Genomic DNA, 11389 nt, shown 5'->3' on the forward strand with positions numbered 1-11389 from the left:
GTATGTCACATACACAGTTGAACACGTGTTACGTGAACCGGTACTGTATAAAGGGTTGTAGGGGGGAGGATTCGAGAGACGGCAGGAGGAACTGGAATGCCGCCAACTTTCCATGTTCGATGATTTCACATTAAACTTTCAATGTACGACCGCGTCGGCGGATGTCGCGAGGACAACGACAAACGAAGGTTCAGCAAAGCGGCGATAAACGGGCATTTTATTAAAGAGTCTTTCCGCGAGAACATTTCCATCGTTACATTATGAAGAAGACAATACGCGGAAGTTGTTCTATAAAAGCCATCCGCGTTCATAAAGGAGTAACAACTGCCTCAACTCCCGCAACAGTGAAACACTTTATGTAAAGAGTGCACGGACGGCTGTTTCCACATGGATAGTCTGGCATGAACTTTTTTTTTCTCTCCCATGCATATTTCAATGTTTGGCGACTATGGGTTGGGGATAATGGCGGACAAGTTTTTGAACAAGTTCTCTTTTCGCATTTTGCGAGTACTCGGAGAGTACTTGATAGGGAGGGATCGTTAAACTGTTATAAAAATTAATTTTTATATGAAAAATATTTGCAAATCATTGTATTTGTACTGTAGAATAATAAGTGTTCGTGTAAGATTTAGGTTATATTATATTTCATATTATTGATATATTTTTATTATAAAAATTTACTTTGGAAATGAAATATAGAATATTATTAAAGAAATACTTTTTGGAAAATAGGAACAAGTGCAAATACTTTCTGTTATTGTGAGTATGTTTTTACTTCTTTGTTATAATATATAGGAATTATAACAAATCTAAATATAAAGATATCAAATCTCATAGAAGGTCTTTCATCTTGTATTAATATAACGTTCATTGATGTATAATTTTATTAGATATTATAATTTTCTGTTTAAAATAAGAGAATAGATAGGTAAATTTTAATGTTGTATTCTACTCTTCAAGGATAAAAAAAAGGTGCAAAATTTTTTCTTTTTGATCTTTTGCAATAGTATACATATTGTATTGATATTCTCTATTATTTTTTGACCAAGCATGAAATGAATATTTTTTCATTCAATATTAGAATAAACCAATATTAGAATAAAAATAAATTCACTACTAATAAGTATAAGTTTCTTTCAATATTCAATAAGAGAAGACTTGCTCTGTTACAGTATTTATTTCTAATAAAATAAAGTATTACCAATACTTGTAATTCTATATATAATAAGCATTCATATAAAATTTTAAAATAAATAAAAAATATTTTTATAAGAAAGAATTTCCAGATATATGCTATGTAATTTTTCTTCATTTTTAGAAAAATTAGAATACAATGTCAAAGTTTGGTTTATTTTTAAAGCATATTATTTTTCAAGTTGTAAAAAACCTAATAATCTGTAAATAAATTATGATAAATGAAACAACACGTTTTATTTTTAATTTCCAAATGTCTTTTGATTAATGCAATGTGTATTTTTGAAAATCAGATTTAATACTCTTACAACTCTCGTATAATATGATTTATTCTAAAAATAAATAAATGATGATATGTGGCATCTGATATACGAAATATATACGAAATGTAGAATTGTGAAAAAAATAGTGGCAGAAAAGAAAATGGCAAAATTTTCCATAGAATTACTATATGTCTGATCTTAAACAGATTGTTTCCCTTTGAAATTCCCTTACTGTACTTTACTGTTTTTCTTCTACACCTCCATTTAACTATAGTTTATCATAATTTGATTTATTGTTCTCACTTATTTTTAATTAAAATTATTAAATCATAATGATTAGTTTAAATTATTTACTTCTACAATATTTCGTTTTAATTTTATATTTTACATGATAAAGATCAATCTATCATTTGAGAATATAAATGAGAATTAAATAATCTTACATTAAATAAATTAATTCAAGTTTAATCCAAGCTATTATAACCAGCTAATATTCAAAAATGCCAATAATATCGATTGAAAATTAAAATGAAATTCTTTATAAAGTTTATACAAATATATCCTCATTAAATTTAAAAAAACATTAAGCAATTTAACTTCATTTAATATAAAAACGAATTTAGATCATCACTGGATCATTACTGTATTCATACTTATCGATAGTATTATTTAATTGCTAAAAATATATAGTTAGTAAATAAAAAAAAATATTCTGACACTAGTTAAACTTTGATTCTAAAATAAATATTAACAAGATAACAAAACTAAAAAAAAAAGAAATTTTTAAATTCAATACAAGTAATCTCAAATATTTAAAAAAATAAAAAAAAATATGAATTTTTACTTTATAAAATTTTAAAACAAACTATAAGGACAATTAAAAAATTTAAGTTAATTGTAAAAGAATTAAAATAACAATTTTTCATAAAAATTTAATATTTGATTGGATATTACTTTTGTTTATATTCTTGAACAAGAGTAAAACTAACATGTTAAAAACTATTTTTTGTTATTAATTGTGTTCTATACCTCTGTTACAAGATTATATCATTTTTTTTTTAATATTCACTGTTATTTTTTTACTCGTTCAATTTATTATTTAAGAATAGTTTTGCTTCTTTTATAAAAACTCATTATTTTAATTTAATAAATTAATTTTGTAATTTATTCGAATATATTCTCACAAATTATAAGCATATTTTTTTTTTATACATCTAATAATACAAAGTTACGCAATTAATAAATAAATTAATTATTTATTTATTAATGAAAATAAAAAATCTAACTAATTTATTGTATACTTTTCTATTATGAGATATATAAAAAAAAAAATTTACAATTTACGAGAATATATTCGAATAAATTACAAATTTAATTTATTGATATATTGTATGTCGTAAATTTTTACAATATTTCATGTAAGCAATCAAAAAAATGAAAAATAAGAAATCTGAAATATCAACCGGGAAATATTTGACTAAATAATAAATTTAATTATATTTAGCAACGTTAGTACGTTATCCATTGAAAGTGTTATCAAGATAGCGGAAAAAAAAGAAATTCTGATAACATTACTCACATGTCTCTGATGGATCGGAGTAACGTGCACAGCACACGTAATCCTTGTCAAAACAGCGGCGAAAACGCCACACACACACGGAACACTGATCGAGAGAGAGAGCACACCGAACCAGTTCACTTCAGTCGAATAATCGCACGATACATCTAAAACTACGCCGATGGGAGATCCCATCCAGGAGATCAAGAGAAAAAAAAAAAAGTATAGTCTCACTTCGTTTCCATCGTGTTGTTTCGTTTCATCCGTGTCAGCGATACAATAAGTTCATCCTATCCTCCTTCCTTCCTCACCATTCCTTCCGTCACTGTTTATTCCTAGCTGCAAAACAGTATTTCACCATGCATAATAGCACCATCCATGTATATTCGATCATTATGATCAAAAGAAAAAAAAATCGTTAAAAACACTAGAACGACGATAATGCGCTTCGTTTTATCGTCTTACAGTCGTAACACGCGCGCAGTTCGATATGAATCCGCGAGCAACGCGAATGTCTTCATCGTTTCCCGCGTTTCAACACAGAGAATTTACTATACAGATCGCGTCCAAACGCCACGATTCCAAGACTCGTCCCACATTCGTCGCAGATTCCTCATCGTTAATCACGGCGCCCATTTCCCATACCGTTAAAACGCGGGCCTCGAGAACATAAGTCCGCAAAAAAATCGCGGAACGGGAATCGTTTCGCCGCGAGGTGGCCACGAAACGAGGTTAATGGCACTCGAGATGCTCCATACAGTTTGCCACCTCGGACATGTCGTATGCGATCAGCTGCAATCCCGAAACGATCTCACAAATTCACCAGTATCGAGAAATACGACAGAACCAAATATAAATGATAATGACAGAAGCACAGGATATCCTAAAGTGAACGTCGCTTTTCACCAATAGCAGGGACGGCACTTATAGTAACCCACTTTCAAGCGACATCGTTCTATTCCACTGTGGTTTACTTCCGAGATCCACGATATTTTTTTTTCAATTTTATAATCACTCGTAACACGTACCGATCGCATAATAATTGAATTCCACGACTTCAGTTAATTTCCAGCATTGCCACTCGATGACCAGCTGACAACATCGAGATTGCGACGAGGAAAACAGCCCTCGCCTTGCTCCATTTAGCGTCGATTTTAGGAGATCATCTTATTACAATTATTTTTCCACACACTATTTCCAATTGTTCCCCGATTCACATGATAACTCCATAAGCATCGTGAATGATTTGATGTGATGCAAACCACGAAAACAACGAACGTGCGATGAGAATGGTGCACACATCGAATAACCTCGCGCAGCCAAAATGGTGGACGACACTCCCGTGTTCTGCTTTAACTCGGTCGCCCGCCGCGTCCTCGTCTTCTTCTCTCAGCTAATAATCATCGATCATAACACAGCTTTGAAATACAAATAACACAGGATCTTGAACATAATCACACTGTCGAACGATAAAATGATGAGATACGATCAAGTAGAGTGCACTGGAACCGCCTTCTGGTGCACAACACAACACAGCACCTCCGTACGCGTAAAGTGGACCACCCGGCTGGCGCGTTCACATATCCATTTCCCAAATTACACGTCTATTCACAAATGTTCCTTAGTGATTAGGAAACGGCTGATAGGGTCTAAAAAGGTTCTTGGCCCAGTCACCTGATCGTGGCGTGGAAAAAAGCTCCACGAAAGACGGCAGCGTCGACAAGCTCCTCGCTGAGGGCATTCCAGCGCAGGCAGGGTGGACCGAAACGAACACCGCGCCATCTGACGGCTAAGCCATTGACCCAACAACTGGCATGGCCGCGCAACCAACCCTCGCGTCAATAACAATCGAATCGCATTCAACGCGTCTTTCGCTATATCATTTGCATCGAGATGTGCCAACGTCATTCTCTTGTTAGGCAATTCTCATTATATCTGGAGCAATGTTGATCGCACAAAATCGAAATGTTTTCTTTCCATCCAAACTCGCGATTTAGTGCATTTTTTTCGATTAACCGCGCACCAAACTATGGGGGCGGCTGCGCGATTCGAACTGAGCACAATTTCGCATGGGAACCGCGACCCAACGACGGAAATACACGAGATTATACGAATGAGATTTCCTGAACAGTCGAATGTCGAGACACCTAGGAACGATATATTGAAATTTAAAGGGATTGTTCCGTCGATCGAAGGGATGAACACTATCATATGGTCAGACAGTGACCTGTTAATACAAAAGTATATATATATTATTATAAAATGAATAGATATAAGAAAATAAATAAAATTTCATATCAATGATATGATATAAAAATGTATCTTCAAAACTTCCTATTATTTTTTTTTTAATTGCAATTAATATTTTATTATTTGTTTAATAATCAAGTTATTAATTTCATAAATTCATTATAATGAAAATTTAGTTTTGTATAATTTAATTAATATCGAAATATATTAATATTATTATTTTATAAATAATGATAAAAAAATTATAAAATAATAAAGTAATTTCTTTATTAGAATTTTATTTCAATATACTCTCATAATGTTTAAAATTCCAATCGCGCATTTCCTCTTCTTCTTCTTCTTCTTCTTCTTTTCTATCTACTAAAACTTTTTCTTCTTTAGGTATCTGAAACATTATTTTAAACTATCTTTCTTTTGCTCTTATTTACATGAGATTTTTTTTTTATTTATTATTAATAAGAAAAAAATAATGATATTATAATTTATAATAGTTTAAAAAATTTATAAGTATATCTTAATATATCTTTAACATTGCTTAATAAATGATAATATATCTAAATTCAAATTAAAAAAAATAATAAAATATAAAATAAAATATAATATAAAAATCACTAAATAAACATTGAAAATATACTGGTTCTTCCTTGATTAAAGATCGAAGATAATATAGCTCATTATCTTTTTCTAATTGCAATTGATGACGTTCTTGAAATTTTTTATAATCTAATAACCAAAATCCAAGATAACCAATAGGATCATAAGGTTTCTTTGATATAATTTCTTTTATCGCCATCTTTAATGGCAATTTAAAACATTTTTTTAGCCACATACTATCAAATGACAATTCTTCTTCATCAGTTATACTTGTACAACATAATGTTTCACTTTCTTCTTCTTTTAAATTGCAATTATCTTATTATAATATATTGTTGTTATTATACTTTATCAAATAATATTTTAAGTTATAGATATTAACAATGAAAATAATTGTGATATGATATACAATTTTATTACAAATATATATATATATATATATATATATATATTATATACAAATATTATATATACTGATATACAAATATCATTTTAATGATATATAAATATATAATTAAAAATATATTATTTAACCTACCAAATATTTTTTTAAGAGATTCATCAATTTTTTCATAATTATCATCATAAATTTTAGGATTTTCCTTATTATTTATTTTGTTTTCATATCTTTTTGAAATTGGTAAACAATCTAATTGACTATAAGTTGGAGTCAATAGCATTAACATTTCTTTGGCGGTTAATTTACTGATAATTATAATAAATAACGTAAATAAAAGTATATATTTTACGATAAATTAAAGATAATGGTAATAAAAATAAAATATATTAGATAAATAGAATTTAATTTATCCATGATATTAAAAAATTTAATCTTACCTTTTATTTTCAGGAATTGTTTCTTTGAATTTCTTCACAAAAAAATTTAAAGGATCTGGAATGCTTGTATCGCTTGATAAACATTGTTCCTTCTTCATTTTAAATGTTCTTTATTCTAAAATGATAAAAAAAATAAACAGAAAAGAAAACATTTAATGTTATTAATTATTTACTACTGACAATTATTTATATATATATTGAATTTGCAGTAAAACAATGTTGAATCGTCAGATTTTCATTCGATTTAATATCAATCACATTTAGCAAATATATACAGTGTGAATAATAAATTATAGCATTGATAGTGATATATTAAGAATTATTCTCAAGAATTATTTATCAAGAATACTTATGAAAAAAATTTAATTATTTTGCAATGAAATAATATAAAATTGAAAAGATTTTTGTATTTTTTCACTTTTATCTTTTCCTTGATTGCATATCTCTTAACATTTTATAAAATATAACATAATATATAAAATTTTTAATCTAATTTATAATATTCGTACATTTTTATTTTTGTTTAAAATAATTTCAATTAAATTCCAATGTTCTCAAATGATATAATTCCATCTTTACACAATTTTAATCTTCTCCATGGCTGCAATAAATTTCAAAACTAATTCTTAATATTGCTACTAATTATTTATAACGTGATCTTGTGATAACGATGCAAAATTGTCAATCCTGGCTGATGAATATTTATATGACTTGATATCTTTCAGAAATTTCAAAGCGTACTTTGATTATTACCAGGAAAGTATAGTCGAAGATAAGAAAAAATCTAACTAAATGTAACAGAAATTTCCAAGATAATGAGTTTTTATGTGTCATGCTCGCAAAACAAATATAGCATGGCATACATAAAGATCACATGGTTATGGCATAAATATATCAAGTATCTTATCGAGATGCAAATCTTCCGATCTTGACTAGTGTCTTCCTGCTATAAGATTCATGAATTGTATGAGTCAGTTTGGATAACTTCACCCAACCTAGTAGGATAGATCTCGTTTAACCCTAAGAACAAAATGTCTATTGAAAATCCTAAAGAAGATACAGATAAAAAGATTACAACTTGGCCACAACAGTTAACTGCATTTATACGTACGTATTAAAATAAAAATAACAATAGAATTATCAACTTGACGATAATGATAGTAAATATAATAAAATGATATATAAAAACAAACAATAAAAATTAATATAAATTTTGATGAACTGCATATGTTATAATAATTATAGAAATAAAATATTTTAATAATTTTATAATTTTTATAGATTTAATTCTGTTAAACTGTTATATATTACCTTTTATGTATTACCTATTTTATTGTCAAATCAAATTAATCACCTTCTTTGAAAGTTCACAAAAGCAATGTTTGCTTAACATTAAACTTGATCAAGACGTTCTAATACAATCTGGTATACATCAAAATGCGCCGTATTCCATACACAAGATGCCTGTAGAGCTATGTCTATGAATGAGCTAATGAAATTACTCTCGCATCCGTTGACACAACTGTTTCATGGCCGTTTGTGACAGTCTGCTTAGCTATTATCGGAAGTGGTCTCGCGAATGGTTGGGTATCGCCATACTTGGCTCAACTGACATCAACGGAAGCGAACATGCCTTTGAGACTGACAGATACCGAAGCATCCTGGGTAGCATCCCTTTTAAATCTTGGTCGCTTCGTCGGGGCTTTGCTCAGTACACTGTGTCAAGGTAAGGCCATTTCTTCATTGTCAGAAAGAAGATTCATTTGATCTATTAATCTATTAAATTTTACTCTCTTCAATCGCAAATCATGAAGACATACTTGAACTTGAAGGATATCTGTAATGTATTAGATCAAATTATTAGTACAATACATTACAATACATTATTATACAATTAGTAGTAAATGAAATCTGTGTAATTTAAATTATTCAATATATCAGAAATGTCCGATAACTTTTATAAATACATACTTTTATATATATATATATATATTCATAGTTGATCTGATCGATACTCTCTTGCAGCACACGATCAAGTAACCAAGCAAGGCAAACAATGACGATCAACATTGTTAATCGAGAATTGAATAAGAACAAGGCAGCCACGACTCAGCACTTGTAGAAAAACATGATACGAAATTGTGGTATGTAGAAAACCAAATACAAACAAATAATTGTAATATCAATAGGAAATTATTATTGAAATACGTACATATACTCGAAGTACACTAAAATATATTCCTGATCTTTGAAACAAAAATCTCAAGATAAAACGTATAAGAAATAAATTAAAATTTTCAGTGATCCACTAATTGTGGTGACTGAGTTGTGGTGATCTTGTTCTCAGGTAAATGTAATTTTAATTTGTCACAACATAATTTTCAGAATATACGGGACGAAAAAAAGTGCTTCTGTTTAGTGCACTACCAATGATAATCAGTTGGATATTCAGTATATGTGCTACATCGGTCATATGGCTTTACATCTCTAGATTCTGCTCAGGAATCGCATCAGGAATGCTATGGTCTTCAATATCTCTATATCTGAGTGAAATTGCCAATCCCAAAATTCGTGGATCACTGGTAAATTCATATATCATATAAAATAATGAGCATTCACTTATGAGATTAAAATATGAGATTAAATGAAAAATATTTTCTTTTCTTTCTATTTTTGTCAAAAATTATTAGATATTCTTATTTCTTAAATTTCAATTAAATTATTTAAACTTCTTAAACTGATTGATATCAAAATCAATACTCTACAAAAATGAGAGACATTCACCTTATAAAAATTCTTGTATATTTCACAATATGAATATATCATATATTGATATACACATATAATTTGATATATACAATAATATAATAAAATAATAATATTATTACATAAATAATATTATAATTACTATAAATAATATTGTACAAAATTTTAAATTATAAATTAGTTATTATAAATTAGACCTAGTATTTTCGATGATAAATCATAATGTTTAAGAAATCAAAAATTGTTTCATAAATTGATATTTTAAGATACATTTCTTTTTACCTATATGAATATTTCTATCTGATAAAATCATATCTGTGGTCACGTCTTTAGATATCCATGAACGTGAATGCGTCTTCCATTGGTATGTTCTTGGGCAATGCAATGGGTCCTTATCTGTCCATGGAGATGTTCGGGTACGTGAGCCTCGTTCCGAATATCCTCTTCATGATCCTCTTCAGTTTGATACCTGAATCGCCATACCATTACCTCTTGCACGGGGATATCGACAAGGCCGAGGCATCCTTGAAGTGGTTTAGGCGAGAAGCTGACGTCAAAGCCGAGATGCAAGATCTTCAAGAATTCGTCGACGGAGCTGAAACTAATATTTTCCTAAAGTTGAAGGAGTTCCTCACACCAAGTATCCATGATTCTCTTTTTACTTGAATGTTTTCATAAAAGTTAACAACAAAAGAATTCCGTTTACAAAGAACAAGTTTAATTTGTTCCAGAAATTCCATGTTTTTCATTACTAACACTTCACTTCAATATATTTATTAAATATTTGAAATTGTTTCTTTGAAATTAACTTATCCTGGTCATATCTATTAAAAATAATATTTCTGATAGTTTAGTTTTCTTTTACAATTTTCTGAATTAATCTCGAATAACTTTAAAAAATTTCATACTTTTATTCTCATATTCTCAATATTCGTCATATTGAAAATTTAAAATATCGAAAAAACTAATAACTAATGACAAAACATATGATCAATCTCAAATTTTTTTCTATTTTATTTCAGGTAATTTAAAGAAACCTTTCATCATAATTGGTCTCTACTTATTCTCCTATATAAGTGGATACAGTGCTGTGAACTCTTACACAGAAATAATTCTGACAAAAAGTAAAATTAGCATCACACCTAGTTTAGTAGTGACAATTCTTGCATTGTCTACGATTTTTTCAGGTTTACTAGCTACATTATTAATTGATAAATTAGGTAGACGATGTTTATTAATAATATCCAGTACAGGAACATCAATATCTTTAGCATTTTTAGGATTACATTTTCATCTTCTTTCATTAGAATATGATTCTAAAAATTTGACGTGGTTACCGATCATTTCTTTATTAATGTTTAATCTGTTCATTTATTCTGGACTAATGCCGATTCCAAACACACTTTTAGGTGAAATGTTCAATGCAAAATTGAAAAACATAGCTTCATTATTCATAAGTTGTATGAACGCTTTATTATCTTTTGCAAGTACCAAAACTTACCAGCCTTTTTTAGATTTGGTTGATGATAAATTTGTGTATTGGACATATAGTATTTGCCTATCATTTTCAATACCATATATTTATTTTTTCATCCCAGAAACAAAAGGTCAAAGTCTTTTACAAATTCAACAACAATCAATAAAAAAATAATAATATATATTCTTTTATCTAATACTTACTTATAAATATAATTAATTACCTATAAATATAAATAAATCAAAAATAAATAAAAATTAAAAAATTATATCTTGTACATAATTTGTACATATAAAATGTACATTATATTATATTTATAGAAATAAATATAAATTAGTATTTTATAAATTAGATTATAAAAAATTCATTCCTTTTTTTTTATTATTTTTCATTTTATTCTTACATAATGTATCTTCAAAAAATATGAAAAAAATTTTTTAAGATTAAATC

General features: G+C 28.3%; 2 protein-coding genes across 3 annotated transcripts; one reads left to right on the top strand and one right to left on the bottom strand.

Annotated features, from left to right (window-relative positions):
- Nucleotides 1-5507: 5507 nt before the first annotated feature.
- LOC147656532 (uncharacterized) lies at nt 5508-8147 on the bottom strand. The gene is made up of 5 exons (XM_086914669.1): nt 8008-8147; nt 6697-6811; nt 6398-6564; nt 5900-6177; nt 5508-5650 (listed from the first exon to the last, which is right to left on the bottom strand). The coding sequence occupies exons 2-5, from the start codon at nt 6792-6794 to the stop codon at nt 5543-5545; spliced, it is 651 nt and encodes a 216-aa protein (XP_086770795.1). The 5' UTR covers nt 6795-6811; nt 8008-8147; the 3' UTR covers nt 5508-5542.
- Nucleotides 7646-11302, top strand: LOC100872073 (facilitated trehalose transporter Tret1). Of its 2 annotated transcripts, none has more exons than XM_003697428.4 (5): nt 7646-7803; nt 8243-8422; nt 9082-9278; nt 9796-10102; nt 10485-11302. In XM_003697428.4, the coding sequence occupies exons 1-5, from the start codon at nt 7728-7730 to the stop codon at nt 11111-11113; spliced, it is 1389 nt and encodes a 462-aa protein (XP_003697476.1). In that variant the 5' UTR covers nt 7646-7727; the 3' UTR covers nt 11114-11302. The 2 variants fall into 2 exon arrangements, with proteins under 2 accessions (XP_003697476.1, XP_012347268.1); XM_012491814.2 differs by lacking the exon at nt 7646-7803 and adding an exon at nt 8722-8840 and having other exon boundaries at nt 8298-8422; nt 10485-11144.
- Nucleotides 11303-11389: the final 87 nt, after the last annotated feature.

This window comes from Apis florea, unplaced genomic scaffold (genome assembly GCF_048593485.1).
Source record: "Apis florea isolate Af1SG1 unplaced genomic scaffold, ASM4859348v1 contig_3696_pilon, whole genome shotgun sequence".
Lineage (NCBI taxonomy): Eukaryota > Metazoa > Arthropoda > Insecta > Hymenoptera > Apidae > Apis > Apis florea.